Here is a 27,398-nt window from a genome sequence, read left to right as displayed (position 1 = left end):
ATATGTTTAGAGAGTCACGAGGGTAAGTTGATGAGAATCGATCCCAAAATCGTCTAGAATTAAGAGGGGAGTTCTAACCACTTGAGCTATCCCTCCCTCTCATGAATCATATTTGTTGATTTGCAATGATTTTTCTTTACATACATAATGTCATAATATCATTGTCATCACAAATGATTTTTTGAGGAAACATAGTACAAAATATATAGTACTCTGTAATATTAGACATACAAAATGCGCGATCTACAGAGTATTATACATTTACGGAGTAAATTGACAAGATATTTAACATCATTTAAAAGGAACAAAATAAATTAAGGAAAATAATAAACATAACCCTTAGGGCTATGTATAAGAAACTTAAAGAGAAAATATTGAGGATAAATTAACATTGATTACACCGATGTGCGCGTGATTTTATTCTCAACTTATTTTCATTTTAAGAAGTATATTTAATGCTTATTTATAGCCCTAATGGCTACATAAATTAATATCAGCAATCAATTGTGATACATTTTCTTACCCACAAAAAAGTCAAAAGAAGCAAGGAATGCAAATAATTTGTTTCCATTAATTTACAGCCAGCATTTGGGGTGTCAATCGGGTTTTCGGTTCAGTTTTGGGTTCGATTTATCGGTTTATAACGGGTCGGTTTTTAACGGGCTGGAATTATTAACGGGTCAGTTTTAAATAATTTCCGGTCAGTTCGGTTTGGTTTATTTTTATTGCAGTTTCTTTTCGGGTCGGATTCTAATCGGATCAAGTTATAATTGGTTCGGGTCATAATCGGTTCGGGTTAAATTCGGTCGGTTTAAAAACGGGGTTTGTTAGTTTAAAGCGGGTTTTGGGTCAACACATATTGGGTCCTAATCGGGTCGGGTTGTAATCGGTTCGAGTTGAACTCAGTCGGTTTGACAACTGGTTTTGCCAGTTTTAAACAGGTTTCGTTAACGTATATCTTCTAGTATATCCTCAATATTCTTTAATTAGTTATTCCAGTAGATCATACGGAGTATTAATTAGTTGTTTATGTCCCTTTTTTGTATAATGATTTAAGTATCAAATAATAATAACAAATCTAGAGTTAGTTTTTGATTTAGATTTTTAATTTTTTTTAATACAATATAGTGTTCCTTAAGCCATTACTCGTTAGAGGACGATAATATTTTAGCATAAGAGTTTCAATGACTTCAAAATTCCAAACCTTTTCAATATAAATACTTTGTAATTCAAATTAAACCCTTTTGTTTTACTATTGATAAAATATACCCAAAAAAAGGGAAAAAAAAACTCTACGGTCATAACAGGTTACGGACTTACGGATTATAAACAATTCGGTTATAACCGATTACGGGTTGTAATCGGTTCGGTCATAACTTATTATAGGTTATAAACGGTTCAATCCTAATTAACCAGTTACAGGTTGTAAACGATTTGGGTTTATCGGGTTTAAACGATTTCGTTTTACAATAGGTCAGATTGCTATCGGGTTCGGAAGTACTCGGTTCGGGTTGTATCACTTCGGCTTGATAACGGATACGGTTCATTAACGGTTCTCAAACATTCGGATCGGTTCAGTTTCAGGTTTTAAAAAATCAGATCGGGTCGGTTTACGGTTTTAAAATAACAGGTTTTTAGCGGTTCGGTTCCTTTTCAAAACAGTTCGGATTCACCAATTCAGGTCGGTTTTTACAACTCTAGCTAGCATCAGAAATTACTGTCAATGATGAACCAAATATAGCCTTTATTACAATGATTACGTTGATTATGATACTTTGATTTAAACCCGCATTAAATGTCACAAATTGCGGTCCAGATTAAAAGAATTATACTGTAAGTCTGTAATAGTATCCTATTATGTCGATTACATCCTCTCAAAATCAACTCATTATCAAATTTCCAATTACATTAAACCAACATTATTACAATTATTTCCTCATAAAATCATATCATCCAATCATAATCTAACCACATGAAATCCAATGTTCCTTTTTATATATCACATCAATTCATAAACCCATTACATTTAACACAATTTTACTACAACTAAAATTAAATAAAAAAAAAAAAGCCAAAAAGGGGCCCACCTACTCTAAACTCCTACTAATAAAATTAAAATACTCTTAAGCATGCCTTAAGATCCTCAGCTTTTTTAAAAAAAAAAATAAAAATTCCTACCAATCAGAAACTAAAGTTTTCTTTTTTTTTTTTAAAGTTAACTTTAATTAAAAAAATAAAAATACCCAAAATAAAATTAGTTGTCATCACAAGAATTTACCCCCTTTTTTTTTTTTCCTTTTTCTTTAACTTTTTTTTTTTTTTTTAGTCTAGAGATTCAAAAGGCATGTAAAAACAAACACAACTACACCATCATTATCATCATCACCATTTTTCCTCCTCAGAACAAATTTACAATTCTACCCCAACCAAACCCTACGAAATTACCGTTATACCCCTCAAGACTTCCTCGGACGACCTCTACCCCTCTTCACACCACCAATCCCGGCCCCACCACCAGTAACACTACTCACACTAACTTCCGAAGGATTCTTCCTGGGCCTGCCACGTGGCCTACCAGAAGAAGGCGGCTTAATGGGCTGAGTCACAGGAGCAAGTGGGTCCCTCTCCTTAGGTGGCCTACCCCTGGGCCTAACAGGCTGGTTTGGGCCCGGCCCAGTTGGAGTGTTTCCCTTGGGCTTTGGTGGGCGCCCACGTCCTCTCTTAATGGGCTCACCAAGCCCATTAGATGGGTCATCATCAGCTAATTCCTCATCCTCTTGTTGCTCATCATTGAGAATATAAGTGTCATCTTTCAACATCATGAGTTGACCTGTTTGTCTCAGCTTTTCCAACGTGTACCCCACATGCGTCGCGTGAGTCGGTGGCAGATCTGCATAGTTTGACTCTATGTAGTTGGTTATTGCCTCTTTACTCGCACCTTCCTTCTCGTTTAACCCTTCTATTGCCCCCATTATCATCTACAACAACAAAATCAACACCAAATTAATCAACAAAAAATACCAAAATTATAATAAAAAAAAATACATAAAATTGAATTGTTTTTACCTGGGGGTAATCTGGGAAAGAAGGGTGATGATCTTCGAAAGCCATGATTTAGGAGGAGAGAGAAAGTATGGAGGAGAAAGAAAGTGGAGTGAGAGAGTGAGTGGGTGAGGAAATAAAGGGGGTGAATAATATTTATATTTATAATAAGGGTATTTTGTTTGTAAGAAGATTAGATGGATGAGGATGGGAGATCGGACGGTTAGGGGGAGAAGAAAGGGAGGGCGATCGGACGGTGGAGAAGAGGGGGGATATGGTTGACACAGATTGATGACATGGCATTGGAGGGTAAAGAAAAAGTTGTCCAGGTGGTTGTTAAAGGGGGGAGTTTTTGAAATTGAAAAATGAAATGAGATGAGAATATGAGATGGTCATGTGCAATGTGGGGTCATTGATTTTATGAAAACTGGTTATTCATGCTATTATGGGTTGTTTTTTACTCTTCTTTGTCTTTTTCGATTTTATTCAAGTTTTTTGCTTTTTTTTTTTTTTTAATTAATTACTTCAATAGTCTCTTGTTTATTAATACGTGGTCGTTTTTCGTTGTTTTACGGAAATTAAGAAAATTGATAAGGTTATAAAATTATGTGTGAAGTAAATTCAGAATCATTATATGGAGTAAAATATACTGTATTTTGTTTTCTATTTGACTCGATAATGTGTAGTAAAAATGCACTTAATTGACCTTGTTGATTTGTGCACTTATTACATGTGGATATCGACTTTAAAAGGATGATTATGGAATTTTAGTTTGAATATAAGGAAATTTTGCATGAAACAAGATTTGAAATAAGCACAATGTTTTGGCCCTTTTGGGTCACCAAATAAAGAATGCAGACACCGGTAAAATGATAAAGTGAGTAGTATTTACGTTATTGGGTTTTGTCTAAAACTTGTTTTAAAAATATTTATTTAAAAAACAGCATTGACTCATGTCAAATTTGCATGCAATTGGGTTGGTAGTGCCCTGGCTACTCGGCATGTTGATTGTGGGTTGTTTATTGTCGCATGTTCAAATGGATTCCTCGTGCCTGTATATGGTTTATTGGCCAATTGTCATGTATATAGTGAGTTTGCTTTGATTAATTTCAGTTGGTGTGTCTGTTGTGCCTTTCCAATAAAAACAACAAAGGAAAAAATTATTTAACACGCTACACAAGTACACAATAATATGTGGTGATATGCACTTACGTATTAAATCAAATACTCAAGCTGGCTTGGTGTTTTTGATCGACGACTTAATTGATTTGATTAGGGTTGCATAAGGAATGTTATGCATTTGCAATAACTAATAATTGACACAGGTAACACATAGTTAGCTAAAATTATTTAACACGCTACACAATAATATGTGGTGATATGTACTTCCATATCGAATCAAATACTCAAGTTGATCTGGTGTTTTTGATCGCCGACTTAATTGATTTGACTAGGGTTGCATAAGGAATGCTACGCATTTGCAATAACTAATAATTGACACAGTTAACACATAGCCAGCTTTAGCTAGATGAAGATAGGTCAATTAATTGTCAAATTATCCTCTTAAATTTGGAAAAGAATTTACGGTGAATCAGGTTAGTCAGCTGTGATGATTTTGTTAGGTAAATAGGTTAAAAGGTGCCCCTAAACATATCTATAAGGCAGACAGCTTTAGATTGGTTAATTTGACTGGAACTGAGTCCAGATTGTATCTCATGCAGGGTGGCCAAATCTATGCTCGATTGTATCTCATGCACGGTGGCCAAATATATGCTAAACAAGGCTATTTGTTATACTTGTAGGTTTTTACTCATTCAGGGAGATCAATGTGATGGATTCGAGGCTAAGCTAATTTAATACCTTAAGCTACATTCCACGTTTATTTTTCTATTAGTAAGGAGCTAATGTGATCTATTGACATTGTTTTTCTTTTAGTAATAATCATTATTGGACAATATTATAGATACGCATTAATTAATAAAAACATACTCTGGTACTCTAAAAAGAGTATAATCTATCAATAAAGTGGTACTATATATTATGTCCTTACTTGCATCTCTGTTAATTTAATTACAGCCATGTTAAAATTCATTAAAATTTGTCAAGTGGTTCGTTTTAGATTGCAAACTTCAAACACCACTATTAAGTACATACATCATCAAACTCATTGACATATCTGTACACAATCCAATTGAGAATTTAATTATGTTACATTCAACTATCATATATAAATCAACTCATTAGGCGCGCAAAAAATAATCATCAACTACCAACATAAGCTAGCCAAATAGTTAATGCCTTTGAGATTTATATATCAATTACAATTATCCAGATAACTCATCTAGTCATTTTAACACATATAGTAAGATATTAGGTCGTAAAAGTCATGTAACTAGAGTAAGAATGAACTATTGTCTCCAACAAGGTCTCTTTTGTTATGTACGAGTCATATATATTAGTCCAATAGCATCCTTTTAATTCTTCTTTCTTTCCAAAATGATGGGTTTAATGAGCTAGCTATTCACTTTGATCAATCTAGGTCTAAGATGAGCTATTCAACCCTAAGTTGAATCCTTTTTTTTTTTTTTTTTTTGCTGAATGATCCTTTTCGTAGGCTAAATGACTACATCACCATTAGGATATTAGATGGTTGCTTTCATTTAAGTTTATTTTGCTAATCTTAACTTAACTTTATTAAATTTGACTTTTTTATATTGATTATTACTTCAGAACATTACATAGCTACAATTTTTTTCAAGATTCATAAGTCATGACACGTCATGAGAAAACCGGCACGAGTCATTAAGCCAATCCTCAAGTCCACAATGTAGTTCAAAGTTTCAAACTCCAAAACCCTTCTACCCCATGGGTGGCTACTGGCTAGCCAAGCGCGCTAGACCATATCTTTACACAATCACCCAGCAGCAGGCTAACCCCTTAACCCCTGCTAAAACCCCCAAATCAACCGCAAACACCATAGTCGGGGGAGAGCGATGCAAGGCCATAACCTCCGCCGAGCAGTCCACACTCTAACCTCTTCACTCTCTCTCCTCCACTGTCTTCGCCGTCGACCCCTTCTTTCTCTCTCCTCTTTCTCCATTCAAAAACCTTACTCATTTTCCTCTTCTTCAAACCCCACTTCATTTGTCAAAGATAATTGCTTAAATTTCCCCAAATGTGATGTTACTGGGGCAATTAATAATACCCATGTTCCCAATTTGTGCAAAAATGATGAGAATAATGATGAATTGGATGATCATGAAGTGGGGTTTGAAGAAGAAGAAGTTTCTGGGCATAAATTGACGGAGACGGATGTTTATGCTGCAGTTGAATTAGCTCTTGATTCTGTGATTAAGATTTTTACTGTTGCTAGTAGTCCTAATTATTTTCTTCCTTGGCAAAATAAATTGCAGCGCGAAACTATGGGTTCTGGTAAATTTACCCTCTTTTTCATTGAATTGTTACTCCAATTTATGTTTATTTATTCATTTTTTTGTTATATAATTGTGGATTCCATTTATATTTATGTTTGAATTTTGGTAAAGTTATTAGGTAATGTAATGGTAATTGTTATGATTGTTAAATGTCAATAGAAGTTGGGTTGTAGTAATTGATTAAATCTCTTAGAGCTGAAAAGGGTAGATAATTTGTAATTGGAAGTGAAATGTGGTCTCTTTGCAATGATAATCTGATCGGACAGAAGACATGTTAACTCGTAGTTTCGCCGAGTGAGGGGGGGGGGGGGGGGGATGTCAAGTCTGTTGGCAGTGAAAAGTAAAATGGGAAAGATTTGACAGTTGTGTAAAGTAAATGATCACTCTTGTTCAATGAGAATTTTAAAAAATATTGTCTCATGTTCGAATGCTATCGAGGTTTTAGGGTAAACTCAATCTGATTGCTTGATTGCTAGTATTTATTTGAAATTCTGTCATATATAGAGAAATAAACTTTGTTTATGATTTTGTTTTCTTTTAGGGTTTGTAATCTCTGGAAGAAAGATCCTGACTAATGCTCATGTGGTGGCGGATCACACGTTTGTCCTCGTTAGGAAACATGGATGCCCTACTAAGTATAGAGCAGAAGTATTGGCAGTTGGACATGAATGTGATTTGGCTGTCCTAGTTGTTGAGAATGAAGAGTTCTGGCAGGGTGTGAACCATTTGGAACTTGGAGATATTCCGTTTTTGCAAGAAGCTGTTGCTGTTGTCGGATATCCCCAAGGTAATGCTACATGGTAAATCTATTTGTATTTTCATATTATGGAGTATTGTACTAAATAAATGTCTGTTGCATTCTTCAATCTCATCGAATACATATTAACCGTGTCTTCCATACAAAGTCACAAAGACACAAAGTATTAGTGCACGTGCAATCTATGGTCTGGGATGAAGACTTGGACTTCTCTTGTTTATTTATAACTGTTAAGGCTTACAAGCAATGAGGAGAACTGAGCTATAGCTTGCATACATGTTGAATTTTTAAATGATTTATTATATTTGCTTGACCTTGGCAGCTGATAGCATTTTATACTCATCTGCAGGAGGTGATAATATATCTGTAACAAAAGGTGTTGTTTCCAGAGTTGAGCCAACGCAATATGTTCATGGAGCTACTCAACTCTTGGCAATACAAATTGATGCAGCAATTAATCCGGGTAATAGTGGAGGCCCGGCAATCATGGGAGATAAAGTTGCTGGAGTAGCTTTCCAGAACCTTTCAGGTGCAGAAAATATCGGGTGAGTATGCTGTGTGATTTCAATACGTATCTAGCTCTTGGACAAAGGAAAATCACTTCAGCTAGGTGAGAGTGCTGATGTGGGAAATTGTTCTTTCTTTTGCCCCTTGCCTAGCACTTGTTACTACCTCTGTTCTTACTTAAGTATTGCTTCAGCAAATCAATTTATTGACAAGTTGAATTATTCTATAATTTTCAATGGTTAAATATCCGTAGTTACTATGTTTTGTTTTACTTATTATATAGATAGGGGTAATGTAGCTGATTGGCTTAAATAATTAGTTCTTGTTCATGACACACACACATGTAAGTAGATGGGTTACAAAGTGAAAACTTTCTTTCGGCTTCATCCGTACATAAATATCCACACTATTATTAATGCATGATTTTACAGTCATAGTCTTCATACGTGTCATAAACAAGTGGGGTTCTGATGGTATCTTGGGTAGCTTAAAACACAATCTTCTAATATTTTGAGAATGCTATAATCTTCCAGAGCATTTCAAATAAATATGTCGTATATGTGATTATTACTGGATAGATAGAGTAGTATCCTAACCAAAGCATATATAATGAAAGCACATAGATAATGTAAGCATCTCCTATGTTGTTCTTTTTCTTATATGTGCATAATCTGTTGCAGTTACATAATTCCCGTGCCTGTGATAAAGCATTTTATAGCTGGTATAGAAGAACGTGGTAAGTATGTGGGATTCTGTTCTTTAGGTTTGTCGTGCCAAGCAATGGAAAATCAGCAGCTCCGAGAGCACTTTGGGATGGACACTGGAATGACTGGGGTGCTTGTGAGTAAAATTAACCCAATATCGGAAGCTCACAAGATTTTGAAGAGAGATGATGTGATTCTTGCGTTTGATGGTGTGGCTATTGCCAATGATGGGACAGGTACTTGTTCTCTGCAACTTTGTGATATTGTAAATCAAGAAAGCTTGTGCTTTGACTATTTATGTGTGATAGCCAGCAAAGAACTTATTGTATAAGGGATTCTCCATAAAAGTAGTGAAGTATTACATAAATATTTTTTTTACTTATATTGGTGAATGAGATATCAATTTGTTTCAGCATGTTGTGTAATTACGAGTGAAAAGGAAGGTGTGTATATAACTTCTTGCCTGTTTCCTATTAACAAGTCTTTTGAAAACTTTATTATTTTCTTTTGTGCTGGCATGTAGAGTGCTTGCTGTTTTTCCTTTTCTGATATCCTGAAGTGATTACTACAATGGTAGTCCCTTTCAGGAATAGAGAGCGAATAACTTTTGATCATCTGGTCTCCATGAAGAAACCAAATGAGAAAGCTGAGCTGAAGGTGTTAAGGGACGGCAAAGAGTGCAACTTCTTGATAAATGTTCATCCTGTAAGTCAGAACCTTTTTTGTATTTTAACTTTTTTAATGATATGCTCTTAATATATGAATGACCACACCTATGAAGAGCAGAACCTCACACAAATTCATGCAATTGTATACATGCACACTTGAACTCAAAGGGGATAGATCAGTCACTACTGGATACTTATGATCTAGTTGGGTTGCTTTAATGACCTAACAAAAATATTATGATGGAGCAGGCCCTGAACCTCATGAACCCAAAGGGTGCCATATACCTTTATTTAGAGAACTAGTGATTGGGTTGTGGTTTTGGTATTGTGCCTCTGGTGTTTTTGTGAACTTGTTTGAATTTATACGTTTATTGCATCTATCATGGCAACAACTCTCTACAGATAATATTTACATTGGCTTAAAATTCTCTTGCAGTTGCAACCATTGGTTCCTGTCCATCAATTCGATAAGCTGCCTAGTTACTACATATTTGCTGGTCTACTTTTCATCCCTCTGTCCCAGCCATACCTCCATGAGTATGGAGAAGAATGGTATAATGCCTCGCCACGTAGATTGTGTGAACGTGCACTCAGAGAACAACCCAAGAAGGCTGGTGAACAGCTTGTCATATTATCGCAGGTATTTTTTTACAAGAGACAAATTTCATATGTAAACATCAAACTGTTTTTGAATGTGTCAGAGAGCCCTTCTTGGATACACTACAGTTTTCTTATTCATCTCTGCATTCCTCCCCCTTTCTTCTGTCTTCCAGCAAGATCTTTTTGAAGTTGGGCGGGTTTAGGCCTAATTATATCTATTACCTGAATATACATCGGCAGATTGCGCTACTGCAAAATCCACCATTTACCTAGTATTGTTTGAAGGCAAAATTCAATATTCTAGGTAAGTGAGATTGAGAATCGGTGAGGAAACTGTGTATCTGACCTTGAAGATAAACTTGTGATAGCTTTTCTGAAGAAATTATCTAGCTTTTTTAGTGGTATTTAGAAGAGACTGCTGGTATCGCATGCCCTTTGTTCTTGCTGTATCTCATCTTTCAGTCATTGCAAAATCTAGCTTTCTGACAAGTTGACCATTCAAATCTTTCTGGTTATCTCATAGTAAATCAAAGGAAACCAAACTAAAACACAATTGGTCAAGCTTTCACAAAAACTGTGAGCTACCCAACTCACTCTTTTCCTCGTGCCCCCCTCTTTTGTATCTACATTGGTTTCTGCTGTAAATTTTCTACTTTGAGTAACTATTAATCAATGGTTTGCTGCTGATACTGACCTTCTATTTCAGGTTCTGATGGATGATATTAATGCAGGATATGAGCGTCTTGCAGAATTGCAGGTACTGTGAGAAACTTTTTATGAAAAGATTTATCTTATATTTGATGCTTCTAGCCTGCAATTCCCAAAATGATTGTGAACTTTCTCTGACATGATGTTAGTGATTTCTCCTTACATTTTCACCTTTCGTGTAAAACCTCGTTGATTTTTACTAGCTTGAAACATGTCTAATACTCTAATACTGTCTTCGTTCCAGATTAAGTGGGAATTCTGACTAGAAATTTATCTCTCTATTAGCCACTCCATGACATGGGAGTTGCATTCTGTAGTCCTTATAAAGTTGACATCATTGAAGTCAGCTAAAAGGAGTTAAGGCTAGTATTAGATGACTGAAGACCACGTATATACATTTCACTTCACACTAGTGACCAACTAAATGTGCCTTGTGCGACCCCCAAGGTTTCGATTGGCCATTAAGGGGCATTCATTCTTGGAACTTTATAGGCCTATTGATAGGCTTCGTATCCAACCAACTTATGTGACATTAGAGGACACCCAACACACTCACTTCAATTATGGAAAAATTTTCCAAAACTGCCCGAAAGCGTGGACGTGGATTATAGCCTTTAATTTTGGACGATTTTTGGAAACAAGTTCGGGTGCTTCTCACAGACCCCAAGACCCCCCCCCCCCCCAGGAATCCATTTGGGTGGTTGAAAGCGTCCACTTTGCCTTTAAAAATGCCAATTTACCCGTTTACAACTTATGCTCCCTTTATTTGCTGAAGGCCACGACAAAACTTTATATGACCTAGTAGTGGTCATATATGGTTTCCAACAATATAATATGACCCCAATATCTATCCCATACAATCTTGACATTTTTCGACATCGGGTCCCAAAACCTCTAAAATTGGTCCAAAAATGTGGATTATAGCCTTCAATTTTGGACAATTTTAGATTTTATCGGACTCGGAAAGAAAAGTGGTTGAGGTGAGGTTCTTTTCATAGATCCCCCGACATTCTAGGAGGCCATTAGGGTGGTTGAAGTTATCCACTTTGCCTTTAAACCGTCAATTTAGCCATTTTCATACACGCCTCCTTTAATTAACTAAAGGCTACCACGACCTTTATATGGCCAATTACTAGGCATATATGGTTTCAAACAACATTATATGACTATGGGATGCGTTCGCTACAATCCTGAGATTTTTCAACGCCGGGTGGCGGGTCCCGAACCCCCAAAATTGGTCCAAAAGCGTTAATTAGTCTTTAGTTTTGAAAAATTTTGGACTTTTTTTTAGGATCTAGAAATGAAACAAGCGGGGGTATTTCCCATGGACCTCACAACACCTCGGGAGGTTTTCAAACTGTACGTTTTAGCTGATGTCATTTGAGTGATATCACATATGCTTAGATCTACTTTAGTTCAGCTTTAACTTTTGTGGGGATATTGAAATGAAGAAGGCAAGGAGAAATAAACTTGTTGAATGCTTGGGCATTATTTTTTCCTTCTGTTGACCATAAATAAAGGTTAGTTTTACATGCTAAAAGAACATAGCCACCTTCCCAAACTATGTTTTTCTTAGTTGATTGCTCTTTTGTTCTTGTACATGCTACGGTGTACATGCAATACCTTTGATTCCTCTCTGTTTCAGTGTCTGACAAAGATGTATGTTGAGCAGGTGAAAAAAGTAAATGGAGTGGAGATTGATAATCTAAAACACTTATGCCAGCTTGTAGAGGAGTGTAAAGAAAAGAACTTGAGGATTGATTTGGATGATGATAGAGTTGTTGTATTGGACTACCATAAAGCTAAGCTTGCAACTTCTCGTATTTTGAAGCGACATAGGATCCCTTCTGCTGCATCTAGTGATCTCATTGAGAGTGAAGAGGAAGAAAATGTTGCTACATCTCAGAACTGATACATTCTTTCCAGTTTTGGTCTATAGGTTTTGTAATTCTATGTAATTCAAGAACTCGATAATTCAAATTATTGTACCAATGATATTCATCCTTTCCTAATGAGCTAATGGTGAGGGAACTTGCAGAAATATTGGTGAAGCGCCTTGTTTCCTATAAGGTGCTTAATCAAATTTTTGAGGCAGTCAAGGTAATGTATCTTATGCTTACCTGTATACTACAGTACTACTCCGTATACAGAGTACTATTCTGTCAAGCTTATAACTTCATTTTTGGCGAACAGTGAAATTAATATTTCATTTCTTAATACATGCAACAAATTGACTTTATTATACATTCATTAACAGTCAACATATTACTTATATTGAGATGCGGAGGAAAATTATGAACATAATCCAATTTACAACCTGAATATTACATGGGAAAATGCCAACAGTAGCAAGGTTTTTGGAAGTTCAACTATGACTTAAATCCTAATAGTAGATATACCAATAATCAGAAAAATAAAAACATTAAATTTAATCGAATCATTATTTAATTTATACATCAATATATATAATACTGTACATTTTTTTGCTATGTTGGTGTATATAATTTTGATACTAAGCCATACGTTCAAAAGACTACAATAATACTCTGTAAACTTCTTCTTCCTCTTTTTTTTTTATTTTTTTTATTTTTGAATAGCTGTAATACTTCATTTAAGATGATTTTTTTTTTTTTTTTTTTTTATTTCTTTATAATCCTTAACTTATAAAAGACTTAATTTCTGATTTTAGAAGTGCAGTGGGGGGAGATTGTTGTTGACCATGTCAATTCAAGGTAGTTTGAAATTCCACAACCAAATTACCATAATTGCACATAAAATACAGTACTAAATATAGATTAACAAAAAAATGTCAATCTTCCATTTAAAGACAAAAGAAATTGAGAGGCTTTAGGACAATACAACCGCAAAATTAGAAAAAGGAAAAAAAGAGAAAAAGAACAAATGTACTAATCTTAGATTATTAACCATACTTGGAACTTTGATGATGAGAAAATCCAAAATTAGGAAGAATTTGGAAGGCTACCCTTATTATTAGGAATATCTCCATCTTCAATACCTTTAGTATAAAGAAGGTTAATGGCGATATTGAAGCTTGAGCTAACAAGCCTCGAGCAGGCTAATCCTCTTAAATAACATACTAAGCATTATAAAGAAGAAAATTTCATTTCAAAGAATATAATTTAAGGGAGGCCTTAAGATTAATTTATCTTGTTAGCTCTGTTATATATATGTATAATAATATGGGAAAGAGTATAACCACCTTGTCTTTGTTACCATGGTTACTTTCCATGGTTGTGATGATCGTTCGAGCTGAGGATCCTTACCTGTTCTTCGATTGGAAGGTTACCTATGGTACTCGTTCTCCCCTCGGAGTTCCTCAACAGGTTGTTCTCATTAATGGAGAATTCCCCGGTCCTAATCTTAACACAACCACCAACAACAACATCGTTGTCAATGTGTTCAACCACCTCGATGAGCCTCTCCTATTCCACTGGTTTGTATAGTCTTGTTGCTCATTTGGTTTGCACAATTCACATTGTTTTTCCTAAGACCATATTCATATTCACCTCTGTCAAGGCAAATACCGCGAATTAATATTATACAAGAATGAATGATACCATAACATCTATATATGTAAGATCCAAATTGAAAATTTTACAAAAAATATTTTTTTGACTTATTTTTCATCTTGTTAAATTTTTTTTGGTAGGAGCGGTATTCAACAGAGGAAGAACTCATGGCAAGACGGTACACCCGGAACCATGTGCCCGATTCTACCGGGGACAAACTACACGTACCGGTTCCAGGTTAAGGATCAGATTGGAAGCTACTTCTACTTCCCAACAACCGGCTTTTTGAGGGCAGCTGGAGGATTTGGTGGGCTAAGAGTGAACAGCCGTCTGTTGATTCCTGTCCCATTTGCTGATCCTGAGGATGACTACACCGTCCTTGTAGGAGACTGGTACCAGGACAGCCACACCGCGTTGAGGAAACGCCTTGACAGTGGCAAGTCTCTTGCTAGGCCTGATGGTGTGTTGATGAATGGTAGGCAAGGCAAGGTAGGTGATGCTAAGGAGGAGCCTCTCTTTACCATGAGGCCCGGGAAGACTTATAGGTACCGAATTTGCAATGTTGGAATGAAGAATTCTATCAACTTTAGGTTCCAAGGTCACAACATGAAGCTCGTCGAGGTTGAAGGGTCTCACACTGCTCAAAATGACTACGACTCCCTCGATATCCACCTTGGACAGTGTTACTCTGTGCTTGTCACTGCTGATAAAGACCCTAAGGACTACTACATGATTGCATCCACCAGGTTCAACTTTATAAATTATAACCAACTAACAACTTAGACATTTAACACAGTGTACAATAAAATTTTCAAACTATTTAAGGGATGCGACGACAGAAAAGTAAGGACATTGCAACCTTACAATATCACGGTGTTAGATAGATGTCTAGCTTGACTCTTAATGTCTCGGTCACTTCAATTTTGGGCCAAGCACGCAAAGTTGTTATAAAATGTGACATGCTAACATTGTTACGTGACCTTAATTTTTGTAGGTTCACCAAGTACCACCTTCAAGCTACAGGCATTGTGCGTTACGAAGGTGGAAAGGGTGCACCCTCAACAGCCCTTCCCGAGGCACCCGTGGGCTGGGCCTGGTCCTTGAACCAGTTCCGATCCTTGAGATGGAACTTGACCGCTAGCGCAGCCAGACCCAACCCACAAGGGTCTTACCACTATGGCCAAATCAACATCACTAGAACCATCAAGTTGGCTACCACTGCTGGCACCGTTGATGGGAAGCTTCGCTATGCCATCAACGGTCACTCCCACACTGACGCCGACACCCCATTAAAGCTCCTCGAGTACTACCAAGTCGCGAACAAGGAGTTCAAATACGATGTCATCAAGGACGAGCCACCATCCAACATCGATTCCTTGGAGAAGTTCGCCACAGGGCCTAATGTACTAAACGCCACCTTTAGGAACTTTGTTGAGATCATTTTCGAAAACCACGAGAAGAGCATCCAGGCCTTCCACTTGAACGGCTACTCCTTTTTCCCGGTCGCGTAAGTATACATACATACATATATACATATATATATATATATATATATATATATCAACCACAATAATTCGTACACTACTAACCTTCTAACAACGAACAATTTTAATAAAGCCTAATAACAATATTCGTACACTCTAGGAAAGCCTAGTAATATATATTTGTTGTCATACATGTTATATTATGCTAACAATTAACAATTGTAACATACTATTTTGTAACAAAATGTGCAAAAACAGGATTGAAGTGGGCGAATGGACCCCGGAGAAAAGAAAGAACTACAACCTCCTAGACGCGGTGAGCAGGTACACGGTCCAAGTGTACCCGAAGTCATGGGCAGCCATCATGCTAACATTCGACAATGCCGGTATGTGGCAGCTAAGGAACGAGTCCCCGGAGAGGGCATACTTGGGGCAGCAGATGTACGTGAGTGTTTTGTCCCCGGAACGATCGCTAAGGGACGAATACAACCTCCCGGACAACTCCTTATTATGTGGTGTTGTCAAGAACTTGCCAAAGCCTCCACCTTACAGCATCTAAGTTGACAATTTAATAATTCGAATCGTACACAAAAATAGCAATTTTTTTTCCTACAATTTTTTTTTTTTGCTTAAGAATTTGTTATGGGGTTCAAAATTTTTTCATGGAAGAATTTGTCATTATTAAGATTTTAGTAGAGAAAATTGAAAAAGGAGGTGCCATTATTGGCATCAACTGAGTGAGGCATTCTGTTGTATCTGTATTAGTCTTGGAGTTATTATAACATTGTATCCAAGCAATGTTTTATTTCAATGCCAAAAACACAAAAAAATTTGTTCAATACTTTTATCTTCCATGAATAAATGCTAAACTTTTGCAATAATTTGTGATATATATAAATATATAATTTTATTTTCTATTGATTGGAAATGATCATGGATGTATAAAGTACTCAATTACTCATCATAGCTATATAGTGCTATTTTATTTAATAAAAAAAGTATATCACAAAAACAAGAATCAATTATCATAAAAATCAACACATATATATTATAACTTTTTTAATAAGAGTTTTTATTGGCCCTTTCGTTTCACTCTTTATACTTACTAGTTTCTTTAATTTATTGAACTTATAAAAAAAAAAAACAAGTGATAATATAAAGAGTGAAACGAAAGGGCTTCTAAAAACTTAGATTATGGGCAGAGTGCACAACAGCACAATGATTATTATGTTCAAAAGTTACAAATGCTTAAGCAACATTAAAGAGCAAAAATGACACATCTCAAGATCTTTTATCACAAATTCACAATGACATGTTCTTTTACATATGCATTTGTTCTCTTTTACATATGAAGTTGATTTATACTTATTACAAAGCATGAAATTTGAGGAGATCAAATTTGTTGTATACAAGTATACAATACACACACTATTTTTATAGAGTCACGAACACTGTTATGTAAACATGTAGTATCTCCGCATTTAATTTTTATATCAATATGTTTGTAGTCTATAAAATTACAAACCCCAAATGTTTTCCTTAATTTTTTTTTTTTTTTTGTTTTTTTTTTTTTTTGTTTTTTTTTTTTTGTTTTGGAATAAACCACTCTTTTTTCACTTCTCTAACCAATTCGTTTGTCTTTGAATGATAAAATCTCTCTCTTTCAATCATCATCTATTGTAATATGATAAAGGTTACAAAATTGATAGCTTACAATATATACATCATCCGAAATAAAATTGTAATTACTGAAAAGTAGGATTCAATCCTAATTGTATTAGCCTCAATCAAATGAAGAAATAAACACTTTCATTGACTCAAAATATTAATGAAGAAGTTTTCTAAATCTAAGCCGTCAACTCAATTAAGCACCATTTGATTTTCGAAAACTTCTCAATTTTTCCAAAACTTATACTTTAATTTCCTCTATCCCAAATTACTTGTTTTATACCCAATTACTTAAAACTTTATGCACGTCAAAAACTAGGGAGATAATAAATACTTGTAGATAGGTGAATGTGAGACCCAACTCGAAAAAAATGTACAAAATAAAGCAAGTAATTTGCGATACCCAAAAAAAAAAAAAAAACGACAAAGTCTATTGGGTGAAGACTACTAATCTCAAACAAGAGACTAAGGAAATACTACATACTTGTATATATAATCGGAGTGATTACTACGTAGTATTATTTATATGTTAATGATTTTATAAGTTTATTTATAAGTTTTTGGTCAAATTATAATGTATGATCATATGACTATATGAAGCCTTATTATCATGGACAACATTACTTGCGATTAATTTTAATTTGAGTTTTTCGTCAAATTTTAATTTTATCTATGATCGATTGTATGATAATTAAGATGGTATTTCATGTAAACTCGGTTGTAATTTTGCAGACTAATACAGTTTTAGACAACTGTAGAAATTCTATGATTATTAATGGACAGATTAAAAGTTTGAAAAACCCCAAAATAGAAGAAATATTGGAAGGGAGAACGTAATATTAGGAACATTACTAAATGAAATGCATGGAGTTAAAAACAGACATTATCAAGTTAACGAATATATTGTTGTCATCACAAATCAAATTACCATTTTTCATATTTATAAATAAGTCAACAATCGAAGAAGTTTAATTAAAATTCAAAATTATTATCCTAGAGTGATCATCTAGATCTCTCGAAATTTTAAAGATGGGTAAAATAGCGATAATTTTCTCATCTTTACCATTTCTATTATGTACGATATTCATGGTAGCACAAGCTGAGGATCCATACTTGTACTTCGATTGGAAAGTTACGTATGGTACACTTTCTCCCCTAGGCGTTCCTCAACAAGTTATTCTTATTAACGGGAAATTTCCAGGACCGAACTTGAATACCACCACCAACAACAACATCGTTGTCAATGTTTTTAACCAACTCGACGAGCCATTATTGTTTACATGGTATGTATGATGTATCTTCTTTAATTTGGCTCATTTTTCTTTTGTATGTAATTCCATCTTAGCAATTCGAATTGATTTAACTTGATCAATTAAATCTAAAATTGATCAAATATGACTCGAATTGATTTAAGTTTAATTTGGCCGGCCTAAACACTAAATTAAATAATTTTCTAACTAACATGTATGTTTCTCCTTTGAAATTGTTATAGGGCTGGGATCCAACAAAGAAAGAACTCATGGCAAGACGGTACACCAGGTACAATGTGCCCTATCCAACCGGGCACAAACTACACATACCGTTTCCAAGTGAAGGATCAAATTGGTTCCTACTACTACTACCCAACCACCGGCTTCCTAAAGGCAGCCGGTGGGTATGGTGGGCTACGAGTGAACAGCCGTCTTCTCATCCCTGTTCCTTATGCTGATCCCGAGGATGACTACACAGTACTAATCGGTGATTGGTACAAACAAAGCCACAAAGCTCTTAGAAAGACCTTGGATCAAGGTAAGTCTATAGGCAGGCCAGATGGTGTCCTTATAAATGGGAAGCAAGGCAAGGTGGGTGACGAAAAAGAGGAGCCACTCTTCACAATGAAGCCAGGAAAAACATACAAATATAGAATTTGCAATGTAGGGTTGAAGAATTCCCTTAACTTTAGAATTCAAGGTCACAAAATGAAGCTTGTTGAATTAGAGGGATCACACACGGTCCAAAATGAATATGACTCTCTCGATGTTCATCTAGGCCAATGTTTCGGTGTTCTTGTCACTGCTAACCAAGACCCCAAGGACTACTACATGGTTGCATCCGTCAGGTAAACTAATTACCATTATTAAGATAAATTTAGGACCGCGCTAGGTATAAGAGTCACATTCATTCAACCTTATATTTACATGCAATATGCTATAGTTCAAAGATTGTTTGCTTAAACCCTTGATTTATCTATATACACAACTAATTTTGGTAACATGATAAATAAGAAGTGTATAGTGTATAATACAAAGTCCTTCATTTTATACGTGCCATAAATTATGGGACAGAAGATTTTGAGTCCAAAATTTAATACATATATGTAACAAGTAACATTGTGGGGATACATAATAGGATTTCATATGCATAAAAATCTTAATATTTACACTTGTGTCTTTCTTTGTCCCTAGGTTTACTAAGTACCACCTCCAAGCCACGGGAAAAATTCGATACACCAACGGTAAAGGTCCCGCTTCCAACGCCCTACCGGAAGCACCCACCGGTTGGGCTTGGTCCTTGAACCAATTCCGGTCCTTCAGGTGGAACCTAACCGCGAGTGCAGCTAGGCCCAACCCTCAAGGATCATTTCATTATGGTCAAATCAACATCACTCGTACGGTTAAGCTCGCAACCAAGGCCAACACTGTCGATGGCAAACTTAGATACGCTGTCAACGGTGTCTCCCACATTGATACCGTGACACCCTTGAAGTTGGCGGAGTACTACGAAGCCGCTGATAAGGTGTTTAAGTATGATAACATTGGCGACGATCCACCAGCAAATGTTGACCAACTTGACAAGATTACCCTTGCACCAATTGTGCTCAACTTCAAACATAGGGATTTTATCGAGGTCATCTTTGAGAATCATGAGAAGAGTGTTCAGACTTTTCACTTGGCTGGATATTCCTTTTTCCCTGTCGCGTAAGTTTTCATATCACATATATTTCCTCCGTCTCATAATACACTGCATTTAAAACACATGCACAAACATATTTAAAAATCTACATAGAATATTACATACAAATACTCTTTATAATTCTCTTAAAATGACTTGTATTCATTACTTTCATTATTATTCTTAAAAGTTCGACTCACTTGTTTTATTATGCATGGTCTCCAATGCGCATCTCTGCATGTGCCACGTGGTATTACATTATATTCCCGAGTATTTTCTATCAATAAACCATACGTAATGACGCAATACTATTGAAATGATTACAGGATTGAAGTAGGAACATGGACTCCAGAGAAAAGGAAGAACTACAACTTATTGGATGCAGTAAGCAAATACAACATACAAGTATACCCAAAATCATGGGCAGCAATATTGTTGACATTCGACAACGTAGGGATGTGGAACGTAAGGAACGAGTGTATGGAGAGGGCATACTTAGGGCAACAACTCTACATTAGTGTTCCTACACCCGAACGTGTACTCAGGGATGAATACAACATCCCTGATAATGCTGTTCTTTGTGGCATTGTCAAAGATATGCCTAAGCCTAAACCTTACACGCCGTAAACCTCTACTTAATTCGTTTTAATCTCATTCGTCAATCTTTTGTAGAAATTATTTTTCCTGTTACAGTAACACCAACGTACATGATGACAGACATACCCTCTTTCACATTGCTGTTTAATTTTGGAGGCGAAGGTTTAAGTGACACTAAATCATGATCGAACAATGTTACTGTGAGGATAAAAAAAATTCTAAATCTTTTGTATCGATAGATTTTAATTTTTTTTTTTTTTTTTCCCCTAATTCGAAGATAGTAATATAGTTAGACCGATTAACATGGGAGGTGCAATGGTACAATTACGTCCGGAAAAGGTTGTTAAACGGGTTAAAAGCAGAAGATACAATGAAGAATAAGTGAGGGTAGAGGCAGCATAATCATCATCTTGTATTTCTTGTGTTGATTATGCATTTATTTGTATCATTCCTTCCCAAAAAAATGCATGTACTCCGTAATTAAAAGTAGATATTTACTTTGCATATCTTTCATTCTTTCTCTTGATTATTTATCATCAATACTGTGCAACTTAATTTTGTAACTATCCTTTTGTAACTAAGAGATGTACAAGTACAATAATTTCGATCTTTAGCTCGATTATATATATTTGAGACTCCTCATTCAAAGTTTGTCTACAGTCAAACGTGTTGTTATTTGTTTGGATTTAATACTCTAATAAGACTATAAGAGGATCGAAGTTTAGTGTTGGAACTTTTCGATTAATTTTCACAAAAACATATACGCAAACAAGTAAACTCGAGATGCTATGGCTTGAATTAATAATAGGACACTCAATCAAGACTACTAGTCCTATATTGTTACTTCAAGCCACAACTCAAGTTCGACTATAAGCTCAAATTCCCTAAAAATTTGCCCTCAGCTCAAACAGTTCTAGCTCATCAAACTACTATTAAACCTTCTCTTTTAACAGCCTTAACTCGAAGCCTAAATACATATAATAAAGATGTACTAAAACTTTACTCCGAATCTCTAAGTTCACACACTAAAAATTAATCATGGAACTCTAGAATGCAAAATTCGAGAATGATTAGCGTAAGAACTAACTAGGATCATATGGAACCAAACTTATGCAATGCAAATATCACTTTAATTAGTCAGATGCCTTGAACAAACTAGACTTTATTTTGCTTTCATAGACCATTTCAGCCACTATATTTTATGTTATATATTAGTATGAATTTCACTTATGACCACTACTTTGTCATCACGCATCCTTGTGGCTCTCTAAACACCAAAAAAAAATTATAAACAGTAAGATTATGGCGAAGCTATTCAGTAAACTCAGCAGGGATGCATAAGGGCATGGATCTTCTCACATAAAGCTCATTAACCAAAAAGAGAATCATTTAATACATCAACATGACAACATATACTCCAGAACTCTCTGATTGTGCAAAATAACCTACACCAGTACATCAATCACCAAAAGCTCCTGCAAATTTTTTTACCAGACTATATCTCAGCTTCACTGAAATTGCAGGGGTTGTCATCACCATCAGTCACCAGAGTATTTGCTAGCAAAACACGGCAGCTCTAGTAGCCCGATGCTCATTGCAAAGCATACTATTCTGTTTCCTGTTGGGACTGTAAGATTACTGCTGCCAACCATGCGGCTGATTATGTTTCCTGCCCATCATGTTTGATCCTCGGCCACCACCAGAACCATCATAAGGACCACCTTGCTGGTAATTTCGTCCACCATCATAACCACCTGCAGCACCACCTCGTGGGCCGGCAACTGGCATGCTACTTGGACCATATCCTTGGCCTCGTCCATGTTGCATGTACGGGCCACTGCCATAGCCTCTATCACCACCTTGATTTCCACGGTTAGGACGATTACGTCCCCCACTAGGGTTTCCTCCCTGCGCATATCTAGAGGGTCCTCGTGGCTTCCCATGATGGCCAGGCCCAGAAGGAACAGAATGTTGCAAGCCATGCATGGGCTGATTAGGACCAGCTTGCATCTGACCATGGGTTTGACCAGACTGAATGGGCGCACGAGTATACAGAGGGGGATGCTGCAGTTTCTGACGTTTTGCGGCTTCCTCGTGCTGTCTTTGCTTTTGACGTTTCTGCTTTGTCTGGTATTCATGTGATGATTCATATTTTGGTAAACTGTTTCACCAAAGAGTTGTGCTTAGTGAGGAACTAAAATAGCACGGAGTAGAACCCATTTTAGCATATGTTTTACATGCAAATGCTGAAAATTTTCATACGAAGGAGGAAAGGAACCTCTTAGGATCACAAGGCAAAGGATCAGTCCAAAAATACTCAGCATCAAGTGCATCTCTGGTAGAGATCCTCTGTATCAACATCAACTAGAGAGTTAAAAATGTGAAATAAAAATAAATGATTGTCTTGTTAATTGTTGTAAAGCAAGCTCGAAACCATGAAATGAAGTTAAAAAAAAACAGATTACAAACAAATGATAATAAATAATACAAGGTCATTGTAGCCAGCTATTATCAGGTTTCAATTCCTTCTACAAGGGGAAAATCATAAAAAGCAATAACCAACTTGCCCACGGCATGGCAAATATTGGCAGGATGCAAGATGAACCTCTTGTCTATCATTTCTTCTCTCCCCCTGGCCTGACTCAATGCTACACTAACGAGCTCGCCAACTGCATTGCCATGTTGGATGGCAACTGATCACTACTTGGGGGGTGCTCAAGAGCAGCTGATCTGCTCCAACACTACTATCTACTGCACTAATTTTATTTCAGCTATTTTCTTTATGTTCATTTCGGTTTTAGTAGGTTTCATGGCAGCAATTTTCACTGCTACGTGTGCCATGGCAGCCATCTTTTGTCCACAAACAATGCTCTTCCTAGATGTTTTTAATCTAGTTGTAATATAAGCTCTTCTGTTCTTGTTAAAAAAAAAAACCTATTGTTAATGAAAGTAACCCGCATTTTCATACCTGTGCAGGATCAAGAATCAGCATTTTCTCCAGCAATTCCAAAGCATGCCGATCAAGGCTACCAGAAAGAAAATTAGTTTTATATTTATCTTAACAAGTTTATTCACAATTTTACAGCACCCAAACTTACAGTCTAAAATGATCCCGAAGGCGCTTCTTCAATGGCCTGTTTGGTTTGAAATTGGGATACCAAGGTAGTTTTGTGACCCCAGGCCAGTTGGAGTCATCTGGCGCTCCACACAGCTCAAAGATCTTACTTATTTGCTCTGGCTAAAATATCCCAAAGCACAAAATAACAAAAACATAGAATTCAATGATTAGCAAATATTAAAAGGAAGCAGGCCCCCAAATATCATAGGTTTGCATCTCAGGACTAAAAGTACCACATTACATGGTAGGAAAAGCATGGTGCGCGCATCATAATGCTGCAGTGCACGCAGTCATAATGCTGTAGTGCACTCAAGTTAAAGTTTGTCCTTGCAGTCAAGAATAGCTCCTTAACAAAGCAAGAGACTAACCTAAATATCTAGGTATAGAAATACTCTATTTCAATCCTCAAGCTCTCTCTATTTCTGGTAAGTGATAGATTTTACTTATATATATTCATTTGTAAGTGAGAGAGGGCTTCTTTACCTCATCTTTCCCAGAAAATAAAGGTTTCCCATCCAGAAGCTCTGCAAAGATACAGCCTACTGACCACATATCAACAGCAGGACCATACTTAGTACTGCCAAGTAGCAGCTCAGGAGGTCTGCAACAGTTAATATACATCAGCAATTGATCTAGAATAGAATTCTGAAAGAAACCACATATGAATTTTGACTTTGTATATAAACAAAATTTACTAAGAGATACAATCATTATTCAACGAATCAAATAAATACCTATACCACAGGGTAATGACACGATTGGTAAGATTTCCATTATGCTCATTTGCAAAAAACCGAGCAAGGCCAAAATCTGCAAGCTTCAAAGTTCCCTTGTTATCTATAAGAAGATTTGCACCTGGCATTACAAACAAAACAGCATATATATCAATATTAATCCACGTATACGTGCGGTGCCAATCAGGAAAACGGAGAATATCTGCTTCATTGAAACCTTTTATATCACGATGCAGTACTTTGTTCACATGACAATAGTGAAGTCCCATCAAAAGCTGTCTCATATAGCACTGAAGTTCAAAAAAAAAAAAAAAAAAAAAAAAAAAAAAAAAAAAAACACATCACTAGATAGTTGTTTAAAAAATCACTCTTTTAATTAATATTTTGAGAAGGATCCCTAACCTTGATCTGTGGAACAGAAAATATCGAAGCACAACGCGCAAGGCCAGCTAAATCATGATCCATGTACTCAAAGACCATGTAAATGCCACCTTTACATAGATAGTTAACAGAGGAAGCACACAAATTCCATTTAGACAAAAACAATGAATAATGTTATAATGTGGGCGCCAAAATATGAAAAATACAAGGCACTGCCACAGTGCCACATATACTTGCCTGGCCTCCCTTGCTCATCTTTCTCTTGACCTGAGAAAAAACATACCATGAGAAAATGATCGATCCACGTATAAATAATAATTATCCAACATATATTTAGGTGACAGCAATACTGTTGACAGCCAACATATCTCACCTGGAGAAGCCACAATCTCTTTTAATTTGACTACATTTTCATGTTGCAGCTTCTGCAGAATTTTGATTTCACGAATGGCAGTGATCGGAAACTGGAAACCAATAAAATGAATTACACATCTTGTAGACTAAGCACTGAGCATTGCTTCTTAATGCATAATGATATTTAAAATTTATTAAGTTTGACAGTCAACATAGATTGTTTGTTGCCGGAATGCATACCCCTTCCTTTTCATTCTCCATTCTAATTTTCTTTAAAGCAACAGTTTCCCCAGTTTGAATTTCTGTAGCCTTGTACACTTGCCTGCAAGTAGAAGAAAAAGAAAAAACATAGGAAGTTCGTTCATACATTGTTTATACACTGATACAGGAAGGAGAAAGCAAATAAATTAATACTGGCTTCAATGCAAATTAGAACCATGATAGTGAGTAAGAGTAATAGAGAAGATATGATGTAAGACAAAAAATCATCTATGGTTCCTGGAGAAGCTACAGAAAAGGTAGGCTAATATCAGGTAGTTACCATACACATACACATGAAAAGTATCAAACGAAAATTGAAAAGCCTGTCCAACCCAGTTGATCAAACCGGATGCCATCCATATCAACATACAATTGCAACTTCTTTTGTCTGTCTTACATTTACAATAATGAAGGAATTCTTTAACCACAGTTTCTACCAATACATTTGACTATTTTAGTGTGACCAAAAAGTATTGCCACAAAGCCTGCAATAATTATAATCTCCATCCTGTCAAGACAGAAAAAGCTAAAAAAAACTGATCCTAGAGCACATTACATGTGGATATTTCAACAAAATGATTAGGAATTTGGGATAGATATGTATAAGCTCTCTAAATTCTGAACAAAGCCCATGAATAGGCCTGACAAATGTAATAGGTTTCAGGTGCTATGTCAGGGTAAAGGAAATGTACTCTATTCTACCACTACCCCAGTCACACTGCAAAACGGTTGACCAGCCAATTCAGAAGTTACTAACATAACATCTTATTAGTTTCCTTTAAATTTGTTTAGGAAAATTTTCTAGTGCAAAATTAATTAGCCAACATAGAAATGTTACAAATCTCAAAAAAAAAAAAAAAAAAAAAAGGGGAGAAAAGTAAACAAGCAACTGTTTCACTTAGAATGAAATCTCAGTAATACCTGGAATCTACACCTAATTACAGTTGCTTCTTGTGTTTTAGAACATACCTAAACACCCTACATTCAATTATCATAGAATAAGATGAACATCTAAAAGCTTCCCCTTTCTCTAGCCATCTAAGCCGCCAATCCCCATCCCTCCACCTTTTAATTAACCCGTCTCAGCCCGATCCCATATCCACCTATTCCATCTCCTGATCGCCTGCCTCTTTCTAGCTAATTCGCAACCCAACACACCACCACCACTGTTTCTCTTTGAACATACACCACATCCCAAACCCCAGTTCTGGCCAAGGCAAACTCATGCCTCTTTCCCAATCCACAATTCCACACCTTTATAATTTTAAATTAATTCGATAAACCTCAACAAACAAATAATCTAATAAATACCCAGAAATGTTAAAAACGATTCAATATCAAAGCCTAAAATTTAATTTTACCCTAATAATTCAAAATCACACATTTTAATTTTACCCTAATAATTCAAAATCACACATTTTAATTTCATAATAAACTAAAATTTAATTCTAATGAAACCCTACTTTTGTATACCAGATCAAAAATTAGGCAATCAAAACAACTATAAAAAAATCAACCCAGAAATCAACATTCAACAACATGATCAAAACTCAAAACCAAAATCAAAAATTGAAAAATAAAAGGAAGAAGAAGAAAGATGATTACGCGTAAGTGCCTTCTCCAATTTGTTCCAATTTCTGAAAACAATCGACGGTTCGGGAGCCATAGGATGGTAACTCCTGCAAATTGATTTGACCAATAGCAGCAACCGCCATTAAATTAGGGTTTGAGGAAGTAGAAGAGAGGAGAGAGAGTGGAATTGAGGAATTGCTATGGCATGCTGAAACAAGTAGTCTAGCAGAAGTAGTGAAGAAGATGCTAAATTAAAAGGAAAATAAATAAATAAATAAATAAATAAAAAAAGGACCTTGCTATAAATACCTTTTCCCTTATGTTTGATGTTGGCCAAATACCATATGG

The 27,398-nt window shown here is 35.8% G+C and overlaps 5 protein-coding genes across 5 annotated transcripts; 3 read left to right on the top strand and 2 right to left on the bottom strand.

Moving 5' to 3' along the window:
- Nucleotides 1-1,965: 1,965 nt before the first annotated feature.
- Nucleotides 1,966-3,173, bottom strand: LOC145575970 (HMG-Y-related protein A-like). The gene is made up of 2 exons (XM_081633752.1): nucleotides 3,067-3,173; nucleotides 1,966-2,978 (listed from the first exon to the last, which is right to left on the bottom strand). Exons 1-2 carry the CDS (start codon nucleotides 3,109-3,111, stop codon nucleotides 2,457-2,459), a joined length of 567 nt encoding a protein of 188 aa, XP_081489878.1. The 5' UTR covers nucleotides 3,112-3,173; the 3' UTR covers nucleotides 1,966-2,456.
- A 2,721-nt stretch (nucleotides 3,174-5,894) lies between these two features.
- LOC145575969 (protease Do-like 10, mitochondrial) lies at nucleotides 5,895-12,495 on the top strand. The gene is made up of 8 exons (XM_081633751.1): nucleotides 5,895-6,474; nucleotides 7,018-7,263; nucleotides 7,583-7,778; nucleotides 8,421-8,680; nucleotides 9,022-9,149; nucleotides 9,549-9,752; nucleotides 10,419-10,469; nucleotides 12,093-12,495. The coding sequence occupies exons 1-8, from the start codon at nucleotides 6,036-6,038 to the stop codon at nucleotides 12,330-12,332; spliced, it is 1,764 nt and encodes a 587-aa protein (XP_081489877.1). The 5' UTR covers nucleotides 5,895-6,035; the 3' UTR covers nucleotides 12,333-12,495.
- Nucleotides 12,496-13,620: 1,125 nt separating this feature from the next.
- On the top strand, nucleotides 13,621-16,089 carry LOC145575968 (L-ascorbate oxidase homolog). The gene is made up of 4 exons (XM_081633750.1): nucleotides 13,621-13,874; nucleotides 14,091-14,696; nucleotides 14,945-15,457; nucleotides 15,693-16,089. The coding sequence occupies exons 1-4, from the start codon at nucleotides 13,621-13,623 to the stop codon at nucleotides 15,991-15,993; spliced, it is 1,674 nt and encodes a 557-aa protein (XP_081489876.1). The 3' UTR covers nucleotides 15,994-16,089.
- A 2,042-nt stretch (nucleotides 16,090-18,131) lies between these two features.
- On the top strand, nucleotides 18,132-20,660 carry LOC145577072 (L-ascorbate oxidase homolog). The gene is made up of 4 exons (XM_081634752.1): nucleotides 18,132-18,385; nucleotides 18,595-19,200; nucleotides 19,547-20,059; nucleotides 20,360-20,660. Exons 1-4 carry the CDS (start codon nucleotides 18,132-18,134, stop codon nucleotides 20,658-20,660), a joined length of 1,674 nt encoding a protein of 557 aa, XP_081490878.1.
- A 1,318-nt stretch (nucleotides 20,661-21,978) lies between these two features.
- LOC145575967 (cyclin-dependent kinase C-1-like) lies at nucleotides 21,979-27,310 on the bottom strand. The gene is made up of 12 exons (XM_081633749.1): nucleotides 27,084-27,310; nucleotides 25,458-25,539; nucleotides 25,237-25,327; nucleotides 25,101-25,130; nucleotides 24,885-24,973; nucleotides 24,700-24,772; nucleotides 24,483-24,603; nucleotides 24,232-24,349; nucleotides 23,729-23,868; nucleotides 23,599-23,656; nucleotides 22,909-22,979; nucleotides 21,979-22,791 (listed from the first exon to the last, which is right to left on the bottom strand). Exons 1-12 carry the CDS (start codon nucleotides 27,191-27,193, stop codon nucleotides 22,266-22,268), a joined length of 1,509 nt encoding a protein of 502 aa, XP_081489875.1. The 5' UTR covers nucleotides 27,194-27,310; the 3' UTR covers nucleotides 21,979-22,265.
- Between the last annotated feature and the right edge of the window lie 88 nt (nucleotides 27,311-27,398).

This window comes from Chenopodium album, chromosome 13, assembly GCF_948465745.1.
Source record: "Chenopodium album chromosome 13, dcCheAlbu1.1, whole genome shotgun sequence".
Lineage (NCBI taxonomy): Eukaryota > Viridiplantae > Streptophyta > Magnoliopsida > Caryophyllales > Amaranthaceae > Chenopodium > Chenopodium album.
This window is presented reverse-complemented; position numbering and strand designations above follow the sequence as displayed.